Source organism: Procambarus clarkii, chromosome 5 (assembly GCF_040958095.1).
Source record: "Procambarus clarkii isolate CNS0578487 chromosome 5, FALCON_Pclarkii_2.0, whole genome shotgun sequence".
Lineage (NCBI taxonomy): Eukaryota > Metazoa > Arthropoda > Malacostraca > Decapoda > Cambaridae > Procambarus > Procambarus clarkii.
The window spans coordinates 35,144,878-35,172,290 of record NC_091154.1 but is presented as its reverse complement, the minus strand read 5'-3'; the positions used below and the strand labels follow the sequence as shown (position 1 = coordinate 35,172,290).

Below are 27,413 nucleotides of genomic sequence, written 5' to 3'. Positions count from 1 at the left end.
ATTCATTCCCGACATTTTTTTTTACGCTATCATTTATTTTTGTGTTGCTTTGTGTTTATAAAGGCAGTAACAAAAAATACCCAATTTAAAACAACTGGAACGGGCACACGTTTCAACTCGAGGGCAGGCCACGGCAGTCACAAAAACCATAAGCCTCTCGCGTGGGTGGCCACCCATGCAGCAATGCTGTGATGCCACATGGGGTATACATAAAATGGGAAGACATTGGTGTGCATTTTAAAACAAGTCTCATAATAATCGCACAATAAATGGGATTTTTACAAATGCAGTATTTTAATTGTTGTCGGTGTTAACGTCATGTCGCACATTATGTGAATTGTTTTAATGACTTCGAGAACGTCATCACAAAGGCAAAGTGTTAAGTTCACATTTCCCGAGTTCACTTCACATAAGGTTTACAAGGAATGTAATCGTTATGCAGAAGGAGAGTTGATAATACTTTACTTTGATTTTTGTTGAGATCTCTATTGACAACTGACGTCTGTACTGCATTCTCTGTTTTTATGACTTCAGTAGATTCCCATAGAAGTGCTTCCTTATTTTTCTTTGGGATTTACAGTAGCTTGGAGTTAGTGAGCATCTGAACATTACTAGTATGTTCCTAATTCTGTTTTTTGTTAGGATTATTAAAATTCTTGATGAAAACTGGAGGAAGTAAATACATAATTTAATGCTTCATCAGTTATACTGTTCATAATTGTGAATGAAATGTAGTTGAATAGACACAAAAATACGCATCCTTCTTTTGTAAAGTAGAACTCGTCATTGTTTGTAAGAAGTTTGTAACATTTCATACTTGAGTGCTAACTGGGAGAGATGGCAAGTGCTAGTTTATTCATTATTGAAAGCTTAATAATGTTTGAACACTAAATATAAAAATGAAACTTTATCCTTTTTGGGATTTTAATTTTTTCTTTAGATATGTCAATATTTTGTTTTTCTGTTGTAGGTGAAATTCAACCAAATGAGCAATCAATTAAAGCCAGCATTGAGGCAGTAGTCAGCAGAGCTCGAGAAGAAGCAACAGATAAAAAAGATGAATCTGATGAGTCTGCCTCATCCAGCTCCAATTCTAGTTCTTCTGATAGTGATTCATCTGGAAGTAAGTACAGTACTGTATAAAATAATCTAAACTCTTCTTCTCCATTAATTGATAAATATCTTCTTTAATGCTTCTGGTTTTTCTTTAAAAGTTTTCTTCAGTTGTATATTAGCAGTAAATCTTATTGTTCCCAAGTTGTTATAAATCATTTAGTTGTAACCCTTCAACTTAAGTTCCTATAATGGTATAATATGCTATAATTTTCAGGCCAAGTTCAGTTGAGAATCATGGCAATACAGTACAGTACTTCGGGAATACGGTAATTGTGCCGCTTGATTTAACTCTTTGGCAGTCTGGCCTATCTGTGCATTCCTGAGAGTAAACGTTCTGGCCTGCCCATGTCGTTCATGGGCTCCTCAGTGATGGGTATCTTTTTGCAGTCATTTCATGCTTTCTTAGCTACTTTTTGGTTAATAATTGTAAATTTGGTGTCAAAATATTTGCAAATGAATTGTCTAGAGAATAGATGCAAAAATAAGTGTATTTATTTATAATAGTTTATGCTTCTCTCTATGCATTCCTGAATGTTAACATATGGTGCTCAGCAGATCCTACTCAGGAATGCATAAAAATGTTTACAATCACTTCATCTTGGCAACTTAATAATTAAAGAGAACGTAATATAAATACCATGGGGGAGAAAAATGTGAAATAATGGAGTAGTAGTAGTTCTACAGTGTTAACTTGTACAGGTTCATCTTCAAGTGAAAGTGAATCAGAAGAGGAAGAAGAAGATGAAGAAGGTGGTGGTGGTGGTGGTGGTGGTGGAGCAGAAAATGAAGAGGTAAATGGAGAAGGCGAAGAGGAAGCACATGACACCATAAATGATAATCACCACCCTTCTGACAACGAAAACAATATACCACTGCCAGACAATCTCCCTCCAGATCTTACGCAGGTTTGTTAATGGTTTCATAATTATATATAACCGGTAGGAATACCTGATGATAGTCTTTATTTGTCATGTGGTTACTTCCTAAAGTAAGATTCTCTTTTGTACCCAGAATTCATGTCCTGGGTTTTGCCCATAACTTCCTATTTAGCGTCAGCTGTGCTCGACAGTGGCTTCATTCTTTTACCTCTTCCCACTTCATCAAAGATATTTTAGTGTCTGGGTCAGGAGCATGGGTGTTTTTTGTGTACCAGGTACATTTGGCTGGTTCCTCCATGTGAGTGTGGATTTTTGCACTTCATGGTTTCATTTGTTGGGCCTTTGGCATGAGCAGTTCACACTGATGTTATTGACTGGCTTCTGTAGCCTTTCCTTGTCTCTGGGTGATAAGGATTTAGTTGTTGTTTGTAGTTGCTATAGGTCTTTGGCTGCCTGGCATTCTCTTTGTGTTAAAGACAGGACCAGATGACCTATTTTTAAGTTGGTGTAACCTTTGTTTGACATTCCTAGTGTTGGACATTCTGACATAGCATTTTGTGTATCTGCAGAACTGTCTGGCATTGCATGGTGATCTGCTGCACTGGGTTTTTGTTCCCAAGATACATTCCTGTATGGTTAATTGCCTTAGCTAAATTCACTTATTGTTCGGGGACTTCCTTATAGTGTCAAGGACTGTGTGGGGTTGCATATCTTGCCCACAATCTTTTGGAATTGGCTTCCACCCAATATGTTTCTGGTTAAGTCCACCCTCCCTTTTGAGGTCCTCTTTGCACCCACAAGGCACCACATGCTTTGGCTTTTATCTTTACTAAACATTTGAAATGGATATTCTGCATCTTGTCAAAGCCAGTAGAAGCACATTTCTCCCATGTCTGATTGCAAAGTTGGTCTTGATCCTGCAAACATTAGACAATTGTGGGATGTGTGATATTTCATATTAATTTTGTTCAAGAGAGGAGGCTAGTGCCCTGTACAATTACCTCATATGTGTCATATGAATTCTTTACATTCAATACTCTTTACATTCATATTCTGGGATACAATAGGCTAGGAATACTACCAGATCAGATACAATTAAAACATATCTAGATAATTTATATTTGTTTCTAAGTAGCAAGGATAAAGACGTGTGTAATATTTATAGAAGTATTTATCAGTGAGCGTGGTAATCCTGAATTGGGAAAATACTGTAATTAAATATTGCTAAATCAAACAAAAGATTAAATAATAATTATTAAATCCTAGTCCAACAATTTCATTCCAAAAAGGCAAAATATAGTAGTATACAGTGTTATTAAAAGTTCCATAAAATGTTTCTTCAAATTTGTTCTCTTGTTTTTACCAACTTAAGTCATCCATTAACCTTAAATATGCAGCTTTCATATAAAATGTCATCCTGTCTGTGCATAAACCCAAAAAAAACACCTTTTTCATATTGATTTCTATTTACATGCAAAAAGTTGAGTGATGGAGTTAAGGTTTAAATTAATACGACACATGAAAGTTGCTAACTCTCATGTGTATGTTTGTTTGCTTCATGTCATGTTTATTGTTTCACTTACTAGTTTACACAACATAATGTTGTGTTTAATAACTTAATTTATGTTTATATACTGTAATTGATAAAATTGGTTGTGCACTGTATATAAGACCACTTTATATAATACATACACCTATTGCACATACCAGTAAACCTTTTCCAAGGATAGCTGAAAGAATGTTTCTGGTGGCCCATTTGCTGTTCTGTCTGGAACATTATCCAGAAATAGATTCAAACACTGCCAAATTGTAATTTGACGAGAATTTTAGGCCTTAATAGCACGATAAACTCATTGAATAGTAAGCCATTTAAAAAGCAGAACTTTTTTTGAGACATTGTTAACTACATTGCAAGCAGAACTTTTTTTGAGACATTGTTAACTACATTGCAAGCAGAACTTTTTTGAGACATTGTTAACTACATTGCATGTATATAGATGCATTATAACAATATTTGCATCATTGGTATAAAAAGCTGGCCAATAATAATGAAGAGCAGCAAATATGATAACTGCAGTGTCCTGGGAAATAACAAAAAAAGATGACAAAGTAGGGGTTTAACAAGCATCTTTGTTTTTGTCCAGTTGTGTGGTGTTGTTCAAAATCCTTTATATATTCTTATAAGTTATTTACACAACTATAATTATATTTCCAGGCTATAAACAAATTAAAGGAAGAAGGTCACACATCCAAGGGTTCCAGTCAAAAGTTTTTCACAGATTCTGTCAATAAAGTACTCTTAAGGTAAGATGGATTGTGCTAACATTCAGTCAGAGTCAAAATAAAGTATAAAAGGGACTGGATTCCCAAGAAAGATGATGAAGGGGATAAAGCAATCATTGCCTTTGATGTTAAAAAATTATTACGTTATTGCATGCATCTCCTAGTCCTAAGCAGTTTTAAGTGTAGCAAGGTTATAAAATGGTACAAATAGAAGGTAATTGGAAGGTGTTAGTGGGATGGCAGAGATTGAAGACATAATAGACTGGGTAATAATAAACAACATATTCTCAAAATTTGGACAGCTGGAGAGGATAGTGTTTCAGTATATTTTCAAAATGTATACTGTAAACAGAAATGAAAGGATGATGTATATATATATATACAGCACATGAGTAGATTAAGCATTATGAACCAAGATAGTTGATTGGAAGGAGCAACATAACTCCGGCAGAATGTAATTTCTATTTAAACGACATTATATATCTTGCATGTCTTACCAATTATGAATGTATCTAACTTATATAATCCTGGGCTTATGTTTATATTCAAAAATTCGCTATTATATTGCAAGAAGATTTAGTTAGATTTCTTTCCGTAATTAATTTACATTCAGTAATTTTTAGATAATTAATCCAGTCAATTGGGTGGTTTAAATCTTTCAAATAATGCATTGGCATCCTGACCTGTCCTTAAGCTGTATTTAAGCTCTTGTTCTTTATTTTTAAACTGAAGAAAGTATTTGAGCTATTAAGCTGGTCCCGCAGGTATAACAGGGCCGACCTCGAGTCACAGACCAATCCAACCATGTTACTGACCATGAAGGGGTCAATTGGGACTTTTGAAAGCTAATTAAGAATCCAAACTGTAAACTGGGAGGCCAAACTAATAAGTCCTTGAGATACCTGGGCATTGAGAACCTGGAAATAGTGAACTACCACCTGAGTCAGGTGGTAGTTCAGCTGAGGCAGTCTGGTGAAGATTTATGAAGTCAAATTTAGCTAAAAAAAAATGGTTGCAAACATGGTCTACTATGAACCCTAGCCAATTCCTTAACTATAGGTAAATCAGAATGAGCCACAAAGTGTGTCATTATTCCAGGGGAAACACACTAAGACTTATTCAACACACTTTCAAACCTAGTAAGCAATAGTTACAGTACCCCCAAAAGTTTGAAAAGAAATCTTAGTACTCTATTGTAAAAGGAATGATCTAGGGTAAACTGAGGAATTAAGGTCCTCCTTCAGAACAAGAAATTGCCAGCATGCTATCCAGAGATGCAGTGTAACTTCAATAACCCCCTTGGTTGGACAGTTCACAAATGACAGCCCAGAATATAGGCATATACTGCTGGGAAGGAGCTAGAAGCACCTGGCAAGGAAGGGAGACCAACTCTAATGTAGGCTTTGATACACAAGGCTGAATGTTCAAGCATCCTGAGTCCAGGCCCATCAAAAGGCCCTCAGATGTCCCCCAGTCACACCATCACTGAGCTTAGTAGGAAAGGGCTGACGAGAAATCCTAATGGTCACCATGGTGAACATTGGAGAGGCGTCAGCTTTGAAGGATGAAAGGGGTAACCGACTGCTCAGCCTTAGAGGCAGATCACAGCCAAAATACCTGCTAGGTGGGGCTGGAAAGAACTCTCCTGCTGCAGCTAATACCTGATTCATCACCCCTAAAGGACTTTGTCATTGATAACAAAATGCCTATTTATGACTATAAAAGTAGAGAATGTTATTGCAAGTGTGTTTGACAAAATAACACTAACATAGAGTATATACTAATGAGGATGATAATATTAGGTAGATTTTAGGAGCTATATATCTTAATGTATATTTCTTTTACTTATGTGAGATGGTTCAAAAAGTTTGTTTGTAGCTGTAAGCTAGTTTATAATGCTCATTTGTTTTCAGTATTGAAATGAAGTTGAATAAGTTAGGTGGAAGGAAGAAGACGCAAATATACAACCACCTCTCACAGCATCTTCCTTGTGGAACTCAAACTTTAGTCAAAAGGGCTAAGAACCTATTAACTGAAAGACAAGAAAATAGATTAAGAGAGCCATTGAGAAGGTATGTTTGGCATTTTATGTAATTAAAACATTACTGTATATCTATCATGGAAATTTAGTGATTTCAAAATTGATTTTCAAAATCAGGACTATGGTTTTCTGAACATGTAGTTTAATTAATTATAGTAGAGTTTGCTGTTGTCAGAAATAATTGATCCAGACCCCTTGCAGTTAGTTGGATATATCTGACCATTTTTCTTATTACAGTATTATTGTTATTTTGCTAAATATGGGCCTGGCCTATCTTCCAGGTGTTGGAATTACTGAGAAGTATCAGTTGTTTTCAGACATATGTTTGATAATTACCAAGTCACAGTACCAAGAATTCTTTGAAACATTTTGTGTTTTATAATGCAGTTTTAGGTAGTTTACCTTAGTATTGGGTTATATTTGATCCTCAAATGTTTCTTGTCTTGTAGAAACGTAAGTGTCATTTGGGATGTTATGACTCAATATCACAGGGGTTCTGAGATATGCATCGAGTCATGAATGAAAAATTAACTAAATGAATCACGCGTGGTTGGTGAAAGGCAATGTGAAGTTTAATGTTTGTGTGGTAATACTCAGCTCTTAAGCACATTCACTTAACTGATGCATACATAGCCTTAACAAAACTAATTTTTTTCAGGTTAAAGGAAGCTGTTGATGCTCACATGCCTCCATTAGTTGAACAGCATGCCTTAGAGTGTCAGAAAGCTGCAGAATCCAAGTAAGTAGCAGTGTTGGCTTTGATGTAACTTTATGTGTGTGTGTGTGTCTATAATATATATATATATATATATATATGTCGTACCTAATAGCCAGAACGCACTTCTCAGCCTACTATTCAAGGCCCGATTTGCCTAATAAGCCAAGTTTTCATGAATTAATGTTTTTTCGTCTACCTAACCTACCTAACCTAACCTAACCTAGCTTTTTTTGGCTACCTAACCTAACCTTACCTATAAATACAGGTTAGGTTAGGTTAGGTAGGGTTGGTTAGGTTCGGTCATATATCTACGTTAATTTTAACTCCAATAAAAAAAAATTGACCTCATACATAGAGAAAAGGGTTGCTTTATCATTTCATAAGAAAAAAATTATAGTAAATATATTAATTCAGGAAAACTTTGCTTATTAGGCAAATCGGGCCTTGAATAGTAGGCTGAGAAGTGAGTTCTGGCTACTAGGTACGACATATATATATATATATATATATATATATATATATATATATATATATATATATATATATATATATATATATATATATATATATATATATATATATATATATATATATATATATATATATATATATATATATATATATATATATATATATATATATATATATATATATATATATATATATATATATATATATATATATATATATATATATATATATATATATATATATATATATATATATATATATATATATATATATATATATATATATATATATATATATATATATATATATATATATATATATATATATATATATATATATATATATATATATATATATAATATATATATATATATATATATATATATATAATATATATAATATATATATAATATACATATATATATATAATATATATATATATAATACTTTTTCAGTTATTATATGTTTTGTTGTTACCTAGGTAATTAGGCACAGACTCAACTGGATCGATGCAATCTCGAAATTATTTGCTGGTGATAAAATTTAAACAGTTATTGGAATCGTTCGTCGTGTATGCAACATAATCACCTGCTGTGTGAAACACTGATTACAGCTAAGCTGTCGGTGTGATCGAATGCTCAGGCTCTTGAAGAATATTTCTTGACTCTAAATTTGTTTGGGTTTGAAGTCTTTTCTTTTTAGACTACAGTATTCTAAAACTTCAGGCCAAATCTTTTAAGGTTTTATTTGCACAAAAGAATACAGAGTTCAGAGTTGCTTGTGCTCTTCCCAGACAAAAATGTTTGTAATTAGCCTAAGGTTTCTTATATTATTTTAACAGTCTCTTCCCCCCTCCCCCAATTTTGCATGGTTATAGCATAATTCTTTTTAAGTGCCTCTGTTGAGTATATATACTTTTGAGGATCAGTTCCTGTCATTAGTTTATTTTGATATGCATATCTAAATTTATATATTGATGTCCTATACCTCCATTAGGGTTATGAGATGTGATCAATAAATTCCAAACCTGGTTTTATTGTATGAATACATAGGAGTTGTAAAATGGAAATGTTGTCCATCATCTCTGACCCTTAGTGTTTTTGCATCAGCTCTTTTCATTGCTGTTAGTGTCTTCCATTGGGCAAAAATTAACAATATGATGTGGCGGTAATAAATTCCAATTATTTCAGTACAGTAAAAATTTTAAAAGTGCTCAAGGATATGTCAGAGCTCAGAAAGAAATGAAGATTTGAATAGTCCACAAGCACATATATCATAGATATTCGAGCATCTGGTTTTAGACACTTGTGCTAAGTATATGCCGGCTTCATCTTGTGCTCCTAGTGGGCTGCCACCTTGATTGGCTTCGACTCTCGGAGTCTTGGTCTCCTTCATATGTTCGGGTTACTAAGTAGTTTCTTGATGCAAGTACAGATAGATGTAGAAGTGTTGTAGGTGGCATCAGGGGCCACCCTCTCTTGGGATTTGGGATGTGATTAATATTAGGGAGCCTACTATCTCTGCATTGATTACTTTCTCTTTGGGAGGGGCATCGGGAATCAGCTTTCCAGAGTTAAGGTGCTTCCTTAGTGATGCTTTTTCGATTTTCTCGGTGCAGGCTCTGGACTCCAATCGAAATGTTGGCATCCTACCTGGTCTTTCCTCATTTGTGACGGGAATGGTCATGTGGTGGTGTGGTTTTCAGAGGGGGGGGTCTGTGGTTGCCCTTTGACCCTCAGTGGAGTTTGATTCCTAGTCCCAAAGGTTTGTTGCTCCAAACACATGTGATCTTTTATTCCCTGTTCCAGTACGAGCTTGACAATTGGTTCCCCAGGGGTGAGTATCCAGGCCCCTGGTTCATGGCCTTTTTTAAGAGTAAGCTCATGTAGCTGGTGAGGGGGCCCTCCCAAAAACCATGCAGTGCATGAAAAGCAATGAAATGCCCCTTTACTGAGAGGCAAGCTCCATTGTCTCTTAGTGACCCAGATTCTGTTTATGGCTTCTTGTATGGGATGAGACAAGATTTGGAAGCCTGCTATGTAATGCTATTGTTTGATGGAACCAGTGCATTAGTTCAAAGATCTATTTAAGACCTGCTAGAAGAAAGCGTTTCATTACATTTGGCACCCAATTTTATCAAATTGCCTCAAATCATATTAACATGCAATGCACTAGAGTTAATCTAAATCTAGAGGGCCCCAGACAGTTATGTTTGTTCTAGGGTTTAATTTTGAAAATTTATCAAATTTGTATGGGGTATTTGCTTTTGGTTAAAAATCATAACAGTCTTGAAATAAATTACAGTACTAATGAGTTGATACACATCTGTTAGAATTATCTAAAGTGCTTTATTATTTAAGAGTTCTTTATACTCCATTTGTCAGTCTTGGAACTTACATTTTTGTTGGTGAAATGTAGTGCAAGTTATTGCTTCTGGTTGATTATTTTAAGTACCTGATAAAAAATTCTATCTAATTGGGTTTATTATGCTTTAGAAATGCATTGGGCACTGAAATACTTGGAAGCTTTGAATTCCTGTCACTAAATCTTAAATACGAATCCATTTCCACAAGGTTATATTGTGAAGGAGTATGAGGTCATTTTGTGATGTGAAGATACATGAAATAATGTCCGAGTGCTGTGGCTGTCTGTCTCACTCGATAACCATCATAGCTAACATTATGTTCACTGATATCAGAAACTTGTACAGTCTTTATCAATCAGGATCATCTATGATACTATCATCGCATAATAATAACAGTTACTTATTTTAGTGGTGGTGTGGCCCCTGGCTGCACAGCGGTGCTGTGAGCACCTGTTTTAAATCTTTTGTTAGTCCTAAAAAAACCTGGTTGTGGTATGCACCATGGAATAAACAACCATGATCGTGGTGCACAGTTGAAGGGTTAATGATGAAATAAATGCAATTATTTATCAATGATAGTGATAAAGACCATGTACAAGGCTGAGATTTCAGTTTACCCCACTACTGATGGTGGTGTTAACAGCTTACGGCAGATATCCAGAGCACACAACAGTTTGGTGTGTGTACATATCATGAAACAGGACCTCATGTTCCTTTAGGAAATGAACATGTGAACAATTTTCATATTCAGGATTTAGTGACCAGGATTCTGATAATAGCAGTGCTGTGGCTAGAGTTAGCGATGTGCATAGTATATCGGTAGGCACATTGTTTTATCAGGTGCTGTTGGCAACTGACAAGCATGTGGTGCTATGCTGTGCTTGAATCAATGGTTGCGAGATTACCACACCCACCAGAATTGCGTATGGGTTTGTAATATTGCTTAAAAATGTAGATATAACGTGTCTATACAGTGAAATAACAGTGAAACAGTGTGTTTTATTGTTCTAAGGATATAATATGGTGTTCCTATTAGTGACATGAATATTCTTGAGCATACCGATGTTCCACACATTTTATTATAAATTTCCGAAATGACTCTATTGAATATTATTACTGAAAAAACAGTGAAAAAAAAATCGGTGACATTATCTTTCCTTTCATGCTTTACAAATACACCTTGGATCCTATAATTAAGTTCTTCACATACATATCATTTCCTCTCTACAAATGTACTGTCAACTTTCAAATTCTGAGTTTTATCATTAATCTGTAATTTGCTTTATTCAAACTATAAAAAAAAGTTGAGGGGTAGACTTGATTCTGGCCCACAATCCTATTTTTCCAGAGTTGTGCTCCTCTCTCTCCTTCCCATTCTTATACTTATTTCTGGCTTGTTTATATTGCTGGAACATTTGGGGTAGCTGATAATTTAACTTTTGTCTTAATTACTTTTTAATCGCTTTCTTAATCCGCCTCTCATGCTGCTTTTATTTGTGCTCCTGAGTTCCTTTTGCATATACAATACAGTACATCACAAATTTTTGCATACATTACATTGACAACTTTTCTCTGAATCTGGCATATTCAATATATTTGAAATACTCATTTATTCCATATACAGTACTGTACTTATCCCTCTTATAATTAAATTTCACATCTCTACTTTTTTCTGGCACAGTATCATACTTAATTAAATGCTGTACTTTACAGTACTTTGCAGTACTTATCATTGCCATGTAATTTTTTTAATGGAAGTCAAATACTGTATTTGAAATTATTCATCTTCCTTGTGAACACAGTACTGTACTAAGTCTAGATAAGTCATCACCACTCCTCATTCTCTTTCTCACATTCATTGCCAAGTATGCCATTATAAAATGCTTCCAGGATCTAATTTAAAAATAGAATTATGATTTTTTAGTTGCATCTTTTAACCTCATTTCCTGTTCAGGTATTACTTGCCAGATGATTGTTTGCATTCATGATAAATTTTTAGTTTTGCAATAAATGTTCAACTCAAAGTTTTCACTATGTGGGTTTTGTAGAATTACCTCAGTAATCTAGATATGGCCCTTTGTCCATATTGTCACACCACAACTCTTTATTTTTTCTGAAGGGGTCAAATGGTGGCTTTCTGAAGCTAGCCGCACTAAGATAGCTCTAGACACGAGTCTGATCAGCTCCAGGAGTCCCTAATAGCCTACTGGTAAACAGACCAGACTTGGTCCCTTCACAGATGTGCAGGGAGCAAGTGACAATTTACCGACTCACTGGTAAAAGCATCCAGAAAGTCAGCAAAGCTTTGCTGACAACTGGAGGGTTCACAAAAAATGAAGCCTTGAAACTGCAAAACAACTCTGTAAGCAATTCACACAGAATAAAGAATTCACTAAAACTAGCTCAAATAAAGGATTCATTCAAACTAGTTTGAAACTTTTTAGTATCAGTCTTCACCAGGCAGCCTGGCTTAAGCCTGATGTTATGGTGGATATTTCTACCTGTAGTGCTTTGGTTTGCCAGTCATGGGCAAGCCCACAGCATCAAGCTAGGTGCTGGCCATCCTTTGGACTTTGATTGCCTTGCAAGGGCAATTTGCTTGTGTTAACCTCCTTTATTTTAATGTTAGCTTCATGGGCATGTTTTGGTTCCGGCTTGTTGTGTGACCTTGGCTTGTGTTGTGATTCTGGCTGCATACGATCAGGGCTTTCTTCCCTGGGTGCCTGCTAGTGCTACCCTTGCACAGTAAGTTATCTTCTTATGGTGTGTTTGAGAGTTTGCCCCTGAGAAGCTATGCCACTTGGGCTAACCACGGGTCTGTGACAACTCCATTTGTATGCTTAGCTGGGCGAGTTTTTTTGGATGTGCTGGGGTGTGCTGGAGTTTGTGTGTTTGTTTATGTGGCACTCCATAGTCACCATTTATAGCCTGGCTATTTTGGCTGAATTTGATGATGCCTCTTCCAGTGAGTGGGTCAGACCAGGCCACAGGGACATTGATCCCCGAAAGCAACAAGAAGGTAGGTATTGACAGCCCCAGTGCCTAGGATTTCACCTTGGTTAGTTACCTTCAGGCCCTGACAATGCCCTCGCTGGTCTCTGAAGTGGTTCGTTATGGAGCAGTCATTAAACTCGCGCTCGCTAAGTGCACGCTTGAAGGGTGTTAGTCTTTATTACCAGGCGATTATTCTTTCTGTCTCCACCATGCTGCCTGCTGGGTCAGTGATGCCTACGACCTTGAGTCCTGTGAGATTTGTTCTAGCTGGGATTCTTCCCATGTTGATTCAGCTTCATGTTAACACTTTCGCACTCTCAGCGTTCAAAAAAAAATCATACCCTAGATGCTTTCGGCGCTTCGCGCGCCTACGCGGTAAGACCGAAAAAGTGTACACTCTTTTGACTGTCCTGACAATAATTGAAGGCGCACGTATTTAAATTTGGTATCACTGTGTTCGCAATAAAATTGTCTATAAGAACATATCTATAAAATGCCGCCAATGCATAAGGATTATCAACACCAAATAAAAAACTATTCAGATCACTAGCCGAGAGCGCCAAACAGCAACAAAATGTTTCCACTCTCTTAATGGTTGCGAAGCCTACAGTTGTCCTACATCGCTAATTGTGGTATCATTGGAATCGCAATAAAATTCTCTACACGGACATATGCATATAAATATAGATTCAATGTCGTAGCCCACCCAAAACAGTGTGGGAAGTGGCCGAAGTGTTACCCGCGGCGGCATATTGGCGAAACTCGCTTTGAAAAGTGTATATTCAATTCACTGTCCTGACATTATTTGTCGATGTATGTATTTCATTTTTGTACCAATGTGCTCGCAATAGAATGTTCTATAAGAACATAAGTATTAAAGGTCACATAAGGATGCGTTCGACCGGCAACATATATAAAAACTACGTCGATTATACTCGTCGTGTCAATAATACAATTGTTTTACCACGATGATTCACTGCCACGCCGTTCTCTTTAATAAGCTGTTCGGCTATTAGAGAAAACGTAAATTTCATGGCAAACATTTGTAAACTATTCCCAAGTTGATCGGATAATAAATGGATTTTATACAAATATTTTTTCTCGTGCCTCCCGAGAGGGGCACACGTGCGGTGTGATTAATAATATTGGTGACAACGACGGTCTGCTGGAATGCACCAAAGTGTTAAGAAGCTTTTCAGGCAGCTGCCACTTTTCGAGTTAGCTTTGCTCAGGTTACTCATTTATGAAACAGTAATTGTCTAGATGCCCCAGAATTGACCTGTATGGTGTTTAGGGACCTGGAATTTGAGGAGCTGGTGATCTCCATCTGGACCTAAGTCTGCATTTCTTCTTCCTTCCCCTGTGGATGTGGTTCTTCCCCTGTGGATGTGGTTTGCCCTGCTTCTGGTCTCCCCCCTCCCCCTCCCTGGTTCCAGCTCCAAAGAGTCCAGGGGTTCTTCAACAGCTCCAGAACTGACTGGACAGGGGAGCCGGCTGTGAGTAGGGGCTGGGCCGCCTGGTGGTAGTGATCAGTACTAATGAGTTTCAAACTAGTTTCAGTGAATCTCTTGTTCTATGTGAGTTGTTCGGACAGTTACGAGGCTTCGTTTTCTGCAAACCCTCTAGTTGTCTGTAAAGCGTTGCTAATGTTCTGGATGCTTTTCCGGGTGTGGTAGCAAATTGTCATTCGCTTCCTGTGCCCGTATAAGGGGGGACCAGATTCTGGCACTTGGCACCAGTTAGCCAAACAGAACTTCTGCAACTGAAGTGACTTTTAGTATTGAACAATCTCAGCAAGATAGCTTCAGGGAGCCACCAGGCTCTACCAGAAAGAGGCGTTTCATTATATTCAATGCTGGGTTCCGATGGATTTTGATGAGCAGTCATTCGAATACCATGCCAAAAAATGGGGCAGCGCTTATGGGATACAGTGCGGTAACTCTTGCTACTCACTACCTGTGTACATACAGACATGGCACACCAGTGCATTTTGATCCTTGTGATTTTTTGTGATCTTTGTGAAGCTCGGTAATGCCATGCATATATATAAATTTGCTGCATCTATACTCAAACATTAATTTGCAAACATTTTGATTCCAAAATCCAAGTTTTAATTTTTCAAACAGCTTCAGAAATGTAAAATAAGTACAGTATACAGGTTGTATGTGGTTGAGAGGGGGTTAGTAATTTTGGACAATTACTGATAGAGGCATGGAATGTAACTGTGCTAAGAAATAATCATAAATTAGGGGAAGCATTAGCTTTTTATATTTATTTTTTATTTTTTATTTGTTTAAGTTGGACATATGATTCAAAGATAAGCTGAGCTCATGATAATAGGTTATTAATCAGAAAGGTTACACTGAATGGTTTGATATGCATGATTGCTCCTACAGTATTATGAAATGCAGTAAATGTGAGAAATAAGAAACCTCTACAGAAGAGTTGATATAAAGTACAGTACTGTATCTTTTTTTTATATAATATGTAAAGTTTGCCAGACAGTCTTCACCATCATCATTAACATGTAGTGAAACCCTGATCCTAATGAGCCAGTAGCTATCTTAAACAGTATTTATGAATTTTTTAGTTTAGTGTGTTTCTTTTTCTAATTTTTTCTTTTGTAATTCTTGAAGTAACATTGTAACAAAGAGTCTACAGGTTTGTTAGTATTATTGCTAAAGTGAAAATGTACCAAATCTTCAGAATACTCTTAGAAACTTCTAGCCATTTAGTCTAAAGCAAACAATTCAAAAGTACAGTATTTCTTAAATAAGCAAAAAACAGCCAAACTATCAATAGTTTGCACTGCATTTTGTGGCTAATATAGAGTACTGTATATGAAAAATAATATCTTTCATGTAAATTGACTAAGATATTTCCTCAAGTTACCTGCCAAAACAGTCAATGATACATATGAATTAAAATGGAAATGTATATGTGAGGTGTTGCCAGTTACTGAAGTATCTTGTCTCACCCACCAACAGCCCCCAACAGTACTGGGAGCTGTATTATCACTTCTGGTAAGGTCCCCCATACCACTTGTTAACTGCTGATGGTGACTGGGACGTGTGCTCAAACTGAATAACCTGGTTAAATGATGTTCTTGCATAAGTTTAGGCTGTTCTCTGAAGAATTTCTGTATACATTGTTAAACCTGTGGTGGAAATACTTGTAGTAATTCATTGTGCAGTCTGAGTTGGTGTCATGGAGCTCAAACTGCACATGCAAGGGCTGTGTAATGAAGAACTTATGTAGTCCCAGCTTATCAATGTATTAAAATGTTTCTGCAGAGGAAAACCTTTACCATCTGTTTGGTGGTGTTCTTAAAATTGCTTACCGAGTAGAGTTAATTACAAAGTAGGTGCTTCTAAATCGTGAGATAAGTATACTATATCTGCAAGAAACAAATTTTCATTAAATATAATTAGAAAAATTTAAATACTGTATAGAAAAGGAAAACTGAAACAATTGATAACACCTCATTAGCTATGATATGACCTGGATTAAAACCAAAGCTGAAAATCATTACAGTACAGTACTTACTTGTGAAAACCAGGTTTCTCAGTCTATGAAAGGTGGCTGGTTTCTGTCTGCTTTATTCTACACACTGAAACACTTCACGAATTCATTGGCTTTGGGTTGTATAGAGCATCCATTTGGACTAAAAGATAAAACTCTCCTATTCCAACTTTTTATTATATATATATTATATATATATATAATATATAATTATTATATATATATATATAATATATATATATATATATATATATATATATATATATATATATATATATATATATATATATATATTTATTTATTTATATTTATATATTCAGAAAAACCCACATGTAAAAAATAGAGAATCCTAAAAGCATTTTTGGCTCAATTCTCTTTCATCAGAGCAAAATAGAATGAAGAAGGAAATGTGGTAGGCAGACCTTACACTCGCCAGGGCAAGTCCCCTGACTACCAAGATAGGGAATGAAACCTACAGATAAAAGGGGGATGAAAAAGGCAAAGGAAAGGGGCAAATAAGGATAACTGTACAACGAAACTTACTTTTAACGATACATTTCGCCCCTCTGAAGTCGAAAAAACTCGTTAGTATTACCATATTTTGATGGACTAGTAAATCTTGCCCCCAGCCCTGAAAAACCTTAATATTAACCCAGTGCTCAAAAATAATAATACAGTTAAGTCCATGTTAATTAAAAACTCGCCCTCGTCTGTAGCAGGATGTGTTTACTCCATCCCTTGCAATGAGTGTGTATGTGTTTACATCGGCCAGACTGGTAAATCTCTTTCCTCACGTTTAAAACGACATTCATATGCTATTTGTACAGCCCAGCACTTCAGTGCATTGTATTTACTTTCCAGTTTATGTGATCATTCTATCGACTTCAGAGGGGCGAAATGTATTGTTAAAAGTAAGGGTTTCGTTAACCCTTGCACTGCTCACCTATTTTCGGCAAAAACGTCTTGGTGCAATTGTCAAGGACATATTTTTGTTATTTTTACAAATGTTCAGGTAAATTTAATGTCAAAATGTTTCCAAAGTCAACTATTTCCATTTCAAAACACAAATAGCAATGAAAACATTAAAAAACATTAAAATATAGCCAAATTAAAAAACAAAGAGCACAACTCTCTGAGCGCCTAAAGGCGCTTTGCGCAGTGCAGTGGTTAAACGAAATGTGATTGAGTCAAATGAAATGTGAAATGCGAGAATGTGATCAAACAATGTAACAACAGCCTTAATGTAAGCCCTAGCATATACAAATTAGATCCCCATGTAAGCTTCAATATAACACGTCAATACAATATAGCATCCATTTAACCTGCGTTTATTTATTTATTTCCATCCAGCTGCACTTGTATATATTATCCAGTGTTTTTGTTTTGTACAGTTATCCTTATTTGCCCCTTTCCTTTGCCTTTTTTGTCCCCTTTTATCCATAGGTTTCATTCCCCCTATCTTGGTGGTAAGGTGACCTGCCCTGGTGGGTATAAGGTCTGCCTACCACATTTCCTTCTTCATCCTATTTTGCTCTGATGAAGGCAAATTGAGCCGAAAACACGTTAGGCATTCACTGTTTTTCACATGTGGTTTTCCGCATACTGTATTTGGATCAGTGTTTTTGTGATTGTTGTTGCATAATAAATATATATATATATATATATATATATATATATATATATATATATATATATATATATATATATATATATATATATATATATATCAACCCGTTCTTGCAAATTTAATAAGTCAATATTGACTTATTAAATATGTGCATAGGTGACATACTTAACATAATAGATACCCTTAAAAAGATTCATAGAAAACACCAACCTTACCTAACCTACTTAGTATGTTAAGATAAGCATCTTATTGCTTCGTAATTACAATTATTACCTAACCTATAATAGGTATAGGTTAAGTAATAATTGTAATTACGAATCAATAAGATGCTTATCTTAAGATACTAACAAGGTTAGGTAAAGTCGGTGTTTTCTATGAATCTTTTTAAGGGTATCTATTATGTTTAGTATATCACCTATGCACGTACTTAATAAGTCAATATTGACTTTACGAATTTGCGAGAACGGGTTGAATATATATATATATATATATATATATATATATATATATATAATACATATATATATAATATATATATATATATATATGTGTGTGTATTATATATATATATATATATATATATATATATATATATATATATATATATATATATATATATATATATTTATATTTATATTTATATATATATATATATATATATATATATATATATATATATATATATGTATATATAATAATGTTGAGAAGAGAGAGAATAAATCAATCTGCATGTGCACAGGGGCCAGGTACAACTTGTCTGGCTTTTTTTATTTTCATTTTCTTTTTACACAAAAATGCTAGACATTTTGTTATACACAAAAATGCTGCACTCTTCCATTTTGACAGTCAGATGGTTTATCTTTGGGAATAATCCAAATCTTTTAAATTCCTTCACTAAACTAGTGGAGAATAATGAGCAATGTTTTGTTTACTATGACAAAATGTTTTTTATTGGCTGAAATCAGATTTAATGAGAACATTGACATTTATTTTTTAATAATTAGCCTGAATGCACTTTTAGTTTCATACATTTAAAGTTCTTTGCATTTTTATTTCATGATTAATGCATATGCACAATTTGAGTACATTATTTGTTAAAAGACAGGTGAATAAAGATTATGCTACATCCAAACCCGATGATTTCACAAAACATGTTAATATTGCTTCAAAGCTTACTTTTGTTTTGAATCTGATTAAATAGTAATTCTTTTTGTTTTATGTTTAACTGCCTTTAGTACTCACTAATCCAATCTATTTTATGTTTCTACCATTACAGCAGTCTTGCCTGTAGAACATTTTGTCATAGCATTTAGGCCTTGTAATTTCCTCCCACTTCTGATCTCTAATTTTATTTTTATTTTTTTTAATACAGTATACAGTTTATTGTACAGTTTGGTGCTTCATTACATTACTGTAAATAGTCTTAACAGTAAATTCCTTCTTACTCCTGTGACTGTATGTGTGTATTGAAATCTAATTGATTGAAGTATATTATCGAGATATCAGAGCAAGGAATACATTATTTTTATTCCTGGTTTTTTAGAGTTAAAATATGAATTGCACCTCTTTATTATTTAGATGTCAACATAAAACCTTAGTCATGTTGGTGTTGGCTCCATAACTTGGTTATCAAAAAACACTGGAAGACAATTATCTCACTGTATGTATGCTTTATTTACATTAGTTGGGGTTATTGCTATATCTTAGGGAAGGGCTACATATACAGGGCAGCACCTCTGAATGTATAGACCTTGAAACTCAGTCTCAAGTTTAGAAAAAGCTAAATTATCAGGTTCCATTTTATTTGCTCTGCATCTAGGACTTTCAGTTTAATGTGTCGTGTCACTACTTGTGTGGAAAATGAAATTAAAGAACAAAATATTAAACTTATGAGAATGATGTATGAAATCCATAATACATTTTATTTTATTCCTTTATTACTAAGATGGCTACACATTATGGAAAATGCTTGGTCAAGATATCTTCCCAGAATAAGTGAGGTTAACTTGGTCAGATTTGGGGAATATTGTGTAATCAGAGACATATTAGCTATGTAGAGTTGGATTTTCAGCAAAGTTTTCCCCTGCCTTCATTCACTTCCATTTTTACCTTTGTTGGCTCACTCCCATGCAAAACATCTTGCATAACTTTAATTTAGTCTTCATTATCTGTAATAGTTTTGCTTCCCTATTGATAAAGTTGTATATTTTTGCTTCTATTGATGCAAATTACATTTTAAATTAATAATCATAGAGATAGTGAGTATTGGTATTTACAGAACTTGTCACTCTGTTTTGAGGTCCTAGACTAAGCTGGTGAAAAGAAAATATAAAATAATCAAGACTTAAAAGAGGAAAATCTTCATTTGCCATTTTCATAATGCACTACTAGTTAAAGTGTTGGATGACCAAGATTATGGTGAACTAATATTTGCTAAGGTAGCTTGCACTTGATTAGTGGGTTGGAATGTAATAAAGATTATGAGTAGTTATAGGGAAGGATAAAAAATCTAATAAAACTGGTATAATGTTAAGGGGCAGGATGTGTTTGGGAGTTTATAGTTTAAGATTCTCTACATCGATTCTTTTTAACCATTTGTTTCCCCCTTTATAATCAGGGGTGAAAATGGAATCACTCAGAACAAAGACGATAACAATGAAGATGGTGATAAGAAGAAAAGCAAACTCCCTAAGAAGAAATTTATATTCACAGAAGAAATTAGGTAAGAAGGTTATCCTCGGCTTATAATTTTTAACACGCTGAAAGATTCATATATTTTTACACGTTATTATCATTTGTATTAAACGTAGTACAGTAATATATATACCTTTTCCTGCATGGTTACTTGCAGATTCATAATTTAAATTGTAATTTATATAATCAGTTAGTAGCTTATAGAATAATACTGTTTTTTTTTTTTTTTTTTTATTCTTTAGAAAACTTCTGTGTGATGTTGTGAATGTAAGAGTCCAGTTTTGGCAAATGATAAGGAAGCGCTCAGAAACTCCTGAGGAGAATATACGAAGGTTTTTAGATTCTGAGGTTCGTTCTATCTGGCCCAAGGGATGGATGAATGTAAACATTCTGTATAAGGAAAGTAATGAATCACATGCAGTAATTACGTGAGTATAATTGTCAGTTTCACTTATAATATCAGTTATTTTGCTGCTTGTAGTTAATACTGCAGAGCTGGGGGTTTGATCATTTGATCTGGAGTGTTACTTATTTCTCAAAATTTAGCTTCTTGAATTCACTTACAATATCCTCTTGTTGCCACTGATTTACTTTTAATTTTGACATCCTAGAAAATAACAACCCTAAAATTTCCTTGTTTGGGGAGAATCCTTAGATGCTTGTGTCGCTTTTATCATTGATTTGCTGATTTCTTGCTAGCTGTGTTCAAAACAATCGGTCAGTGCCAGCTTGTTCATGAAATTTATTCTTACTTTTATCTGCTATATAATTTTCTCTCAGTTTGTCATTTTCATTTAACCCTTAAACCGCGCAAAATATACATACACAATTTGACATACCTCAAGTTTTTAAAACTTGCACAAACCCTTAAATTTTTGTTCGTAATCAACTAGGCAACTTTGTCTAAATGATCACAATGTAACTTGAAAAACAAGGGAATCAAAATTGATTTTAAAATTGAATACAGTATTGAAAACTTAAGATTTTCAAACCGGAATAAAAATTATAAACTATTACCAATTTTTCATTTGGTGTTGTTATTCTCTCAGAATAGCATATGATCTTCATTTTCATCAAATTAGAATATGGGTTTTCAGTACAGTATAGTTTACTGTAAAAAAATTGTTAATATTGCATTTGAAATATGTGGCAAATTTAGACCAAAACAATTATAACTCCAAATGTATAGGGTTTATGAAAAATCCATTCTGAAGGGATTGTAGAACAGACAGCTGAGCACACAATGTGTCAAAATGGTGAGGATCGGTCAAAAAACTGTAATTTTAGAAGCCACTCAAATTTGAAACTAGTTTCAGAGATAATTGAAGTTATCGAGAATGAATAAAGATAGTTCTAATTCGTTAATTTAATTGTATGTTTTAATAAACATTGTTTGGCATTCGTATTCGAATATGTGAAAGTTGTAGGTCAATATGTGTTGAAATGAAGTCAAGAAGAAATAACCTCCCCCCCCCCCCCCCCCAAAAAAAAAAAATAGGGGTAATTATAATAATTATAATGATTTAGGGGGATATATTTAGAGTATACTTTATATAAGTGAAAAAGCCTTAATATGATCCCTAATCATCAAAACAACCTAAAGAGGCAAAGAATCTGCCTCTTTAGTTTCTGAGAAAAAAAAAATAAAAAAAAATTCAAAGTTCCAAGTTCTGCAAGTTGTGACTGATTTATTTGTTGACCAATTTCATTCTAACTTCACATAGTTAGGGAAAGGTATGCACTCTTCAGGATGTAAAGGTTACAGCAAAATCAGATAATAAACAATGGAGATAAAACTAAAATCTTAAAAATAAACTAATTTGGGACATTAATGAAAGTAACATATTACATTGGACAATGTATTTATATGATATATAACAAAATAGAGCATAATAACATACTCATTATTATTTGTGTTATTATGTATTACTCAGCAATGCTGTAAAGTCTCCAGCTGCATAGCCATTTTGTGGACACTTCTTACTGCTATTCTTCTTTTTTGTGCATTGGACAGGTGCTTGCATCTCTTTATTACTGCGTTATCCCTCAGTTCCAGTTAATTAGAGCTGTTCTTATCAACAAAACGTTCTAATTTTGTAGAATTAGTAAAGCAAAGTAAAGCATCCAGCGCTTCCATAATAAATAAAATAATTTGTCTAAAATCAATTTCTGAAAATATTCTGATGAAAGTTTCACGACACTGAAGCTAATAAGTTGGAGATTTGTTTAACATTTTTAAGTTATTTTTACATATTTGGAATATTTTTCGCTTCTGGGCCAATATGCGCTGTTTAAGGGTTAATAGTCACTTAACACTTTCGCGCTCTCCGCAAAGGTCACTCAGCCAACCGAATGTGCGCGCTGCGTTTTTATTGCTTAAGCGTAAAAACAAAAATGTGTATACTCTTTTTACTCTTCTGACCTTAGTTCTCATGCTACGTATTTCATTTTGGTACCAACGTGTTCGCAATAAAATTCTCTAGAAGAACATTAGTAAAATAAGTCACGAAACATATAGGGATACCAGCACCAAATAAATAACTACGTAGATGACTCGCCGTGAGCGCCCATCAGCAACAAAATGTTTTTACTCTTGGGATTGTAATCACCTCCACACTTGTTCTACAGCGTTAATTTTGGTATCAATGGACTCGCAATGAAATTCCCAACACGGTGATATGAATATAAGCGTAGAATAATGATGCAGCCCGCCCGCAAGAGTGTGGGAAGTGGTGAAATTGTTACCCGGTATCGGTGACGGGACGACGCACGGCGCTTTGAAAGTTTATACTTATTTCACTCTCATGACATTAATTTTCTATGTACGTCATTCATTTTTATGTCAATGTGTTCGCAATAGAATGTTCTATGTGCCCATAGGTAAAAAATATCAACAAAGCGTAAGTTAGAATAGCGACAAATATAAAACAACGCTGGAACATATCAGTGAGCGTCAAACATACACGAGATATTTTTACTTTTGTTATGTTTGTCAAGATTATACTTGTTGCACACAGTTATTTTTGGTTGTATATTGATCGGAATAAAATTCCCTAAACAGACATATGCATATAATACATGATATGGGGGAAGAATTACCAGTATAAACGGCTAAAGTCACCCACCTGCAACCCGTTTGGGACAAAATACCATTTGATCGAAGTTATCCACACCTTTCATGAACTTATTGTACCATGCAGCCTAGTGGTGAGAAAGAGAGCCTCATAGCGCGCAGTTTGAAACAAACCCAAAGTAAATCGGATAAAAATTGAAATTTATACAAATATTTTAAAAGTAGACATAACTTTATGTCCACTATGCGTTTACGTTAGACGAAACCGAACTCGCCGGCGCGTCCAGATAGCGCGAAAGTGTTAATGTATTTTGGGGGACACATTTGATTCTCACTGATATCTTACTTAGCATAGAGCTCTTTGCCACTGCTCAGTGATAAACTACAGGTCAGCAGTAGTCAGTAGCTTTTGTTGCAATAATTTTACATTTGAGCTCAGCAAGAAACGGAGATCTTTTTGTGGGGAGCCCCTACGGCTACCGAGAGCTTACCAGGCTGATATGTCTGTACTGTATTAGACTGTGGCATCAGTCAATGGAGTTCTTATTTATTGCGGATCACGAGCCAGAACCTGGCCCTCTTAGAGAGGCACGAGGAGCAGTGGCCTATGGAAACCCCCATGTGTTTGGAAGCATCCCATGTCTGCCATCGACTGGGGGTTTGGCACCCAGAAAGGTAGGTGTAACAAAACAGAACTCCAAAACTAAAACAAGCAAACGTCACTAATGTCGTTACATCAATCGTCCGCGCAGCCCCTTCCCCCCCCTCACTTTCCCCACCTCCTCAGTACGGGTAAATGTACCAAAAGCTGTGAATTCTTTCACCCAGAAATTTGCAAGAACTCTTTAGACAGGAAAGAATGCTTCAATACTGATTGTCCAGCATTTCGTATAAGAGGTACCAGGCGAATAAAACTGACAGACCGCCACTATGAAAACAGCCCAAACTCAATCGACCAGGATGATTTTTTAACAAGAGAAAGAGGAAAAGAATGGCTAAAAGTGTCCAGACTCTACCACCATCATGGTCAAATGCTAGAGGGGATGCAAACACAGTGGCCTCCCTACCAGAGCTTTACATATTAACACCAAGTAAAGCATCCAGCGCTTCCATAAACACTATAACATCATTTATATTTACCAACATCCAGGGTATAAAAACATGCAAATTCAACAAAGTTCATTTTATAGATGGTCTCCTTCATGAGGCAAATGCAGTGTTTGCAGTCCTAACGGAAACTCACACAAAGGACTACCATGATGGTGAAATATGGATCTCAGAGTACAATCTTTTCAGATGTGACAGGAAACACCAGCTACAGGGTGGGGTCAGCCTCTACATCAAAGACACACTCATCTGTACTGAGCTGCTAAACACCACAAATGATATGGTGGAAGTGCTGATAATCAAAATAGAGATCCTAAATGTAGTTATTGTCCTTGTATATAAGTCACCGGAGGCAAACCCTCAGCAGTTTAAAGACCAACTAATGAAAATAGAACACTGCTTGGAAAACCTCACAAATCCAGCCCGAACATCATCTTGCTTGGGAACTTCAACCTATGGCACCTGAAATGGAAGCACCTGGCTAATACAGTAATATCAGAAAGAATACCAGGAAGTAGTCTAAATGAACAGGCACATGTAAATGACCTGCTATGGATGTGTGGCAGGTTTTACCTTAAACCAGAAAGGGCGTTGGCCCTTCCGCAGGTCGCCCTGTTGACAGGGCGGTGAGGGGAAGGCTTGCGATGTTTGCTCGTGCCTGATCCCAGGAACCGAGATGGCCTGTCTCGGTTCATTTCCCTGTCCCTGGAATGTACTGTTGATGCAGACTCCTTCAGTTGGCTGCCGGATGTACATCTTCCTGTGTATATGGCGCCCTTCCCCAACTGCGAGGCCGTTGTGGTAGATGCCTTTCGGCAGGACTGGTTGAGGTGGGGTTACCTGTATCTCTTCACCCCTCCCCCCTGGCGCATGCACTGCCATTTTCTCTCTTAGTAGGTTGTCTTCTATTTCGGATAGGGTTGTCTTGTTCTCTCTTTCTTGGCTTTTTCAGGCTTCCTGGTGCCCTTCCTCCCTCCAGTCGGCAGTTTTTTGCATTCCTTTTGATGCCCAGCCTCAAAACTGAATGCTGTAGAGACCAGAGCAAGGGGTCCTGGACCCTCCTCCTGAGTGGGGGGCTACTTCGCATGGATGATTAGTGCGATGGCATTAGTGATGTTTGCTTATTTTAGTTTGGGGGGTTCTGCCTCCCTGTTCGATTTTAGGTAGCAGTTTTTACCATGTGGGGTTTGTTTTGCTATGCCTACCTTTCTGGGTGCCAAACAATGATTGCTGGCAGACATGGAATGCTTGTGTTGTGTTGCGATCGGAACCATGGAGTTTTCGATCTCCTGGCGAGCTCTCCGGTGCTGGGAAGTTTTCTGTACGGCAGACATTCCATCTCCTTCCTTGCCGGCTTGGGTTTCCGTCTCTGTTTGCTCGGTGATCGCACCCGAGATCTTCCTAGGCTCAATCGGTCCATGGCGGGGCTAGTTTGGTTCTGCCTCGAGTCTTACCATCTGTTGGTGGTCAGGTAGCTTCTTTAATGGTGTCCCACCTGCGTGCTTCTTCTTGACGGCGGTGTGGATTTTTTTGGCAGTCCTTCTTTTTTCATTCTGTCCCTTCTTAGGTTTGCTGCGTTTAGTTGGCGTGGTCTTGTCCTTCTCTTGTGGAGGTTCGGGGCAGTCATCTTGCCACATATTGTCGCCTTGTCTTGTGCAGCGCTGGCGGAGCCGCTCCTGGTGGCTTCGGTTTTGGAGTTGCCCTTGTAATGCTTCACGAGCCATCTCTGGTGTAGTTCACCTCCAGCCTGCTCTTGCGCCGTCCTGGTTCTTGGATTGCGTGCTCTTTTTCTCTTCTCGGTTTGTTGTGGCCTCTTCAGTTCCGAGTTCTTTTCTGTGACTCTTTCTTGTTGGCGTTGGCCTCTGGGGGTCGGGTCGGAGTGCTTCGTGCCCTTCTCCGTGCACCTGAGTTTCAGCTCTTTTGGTTCTTCTGATGGTTTGTGGGCTTGCAGCCGTCTCCTTCTTTTCTGACGAAGACTGGCTCGGCTGCTTTCCAGAGAGGTCCTTGGGTTGTTTGATGCTTGGTTGGTCTGGCCGAGGATGCATCGTGTGTTGTGTTCGGTTGCAGCACCTTGCCGTGGTTGGCGTGCCACGGCTGCTGTGACCAAGGTCACGCTTTGGGTTGTTCTGGGTTCCCTTCCCTGTTCCAGGGTGTGGTTCTCTTGGGTCGTCCGTGGGGTGGTTCGGTCCTGCCAGCCTGCTGTCTGTCCCTGTGCCCAAGTTGTTCGTTAGTTGGCTCTGCATTCCTTTGTTGATGTTGCTGCACCTTGTCGAGCCTATGTGGCTTTGGGTTGGCAGTTGCAGTTTTGTCTCTGCTTCGTGTTGGGGTGTGTGTGTCTTCCGCCTCCCGGGTACAGTCACTCTTGTTTTCGTATTGGGTAGGTAGCTCCGGGGAGCCAACTGGGCTCTCTCTTCGGCCACTTCCCACACTGTTTTGGTGGGCTACGACATTGAATCTATATTTATATGCATATGTCCGTGTAGAGAATTTTATTGGGATTCCAATGATACCACAGTTAGCGATG

The 27,413-nt window shown here is 36.4% G+C and overlaps 1 protein-coding gene across 2 annotated transcripts in view; it reads left to right on the top strand.

Moving 5' to 3' along the window:
• Positions 1–27,413, top strand: part of yem (yemanuclein) — a 75,179-nt gene that overhangs the window by 25,092 nt on the left and 22,674 nt on the right. For both annotated transcript variants that reach the window (XM_069301081.1, XM_069301083.1), the window contains exons 7-13: positions 971–1,123; positions 1,816–2,021; positions 4,210–4,298; positions 6,191–6,349; positions 6,977–7,057; positions 20,633–20,737; positions 20,952–21,137. In XM_069301081.1, the coding sequence (XP_069157182.1) occupies positions 971–1,123; positions 1,816–2,021; positions 4,210–4,298; positions 6,191–6,349; positions 6,977–7,057; positions 20,633–20,737; positions 20,952–21,137 (979 nt within the window). The remainder of the gene's footprint in view (positions 1–970; positions 1,124–1,815; positions 2,022–4,209; positions 4,299–6,190; positions 6,350–6,976; positions 7,058–20,632; positions 20,738–20,951; positions 21,138–27,413) is intronic.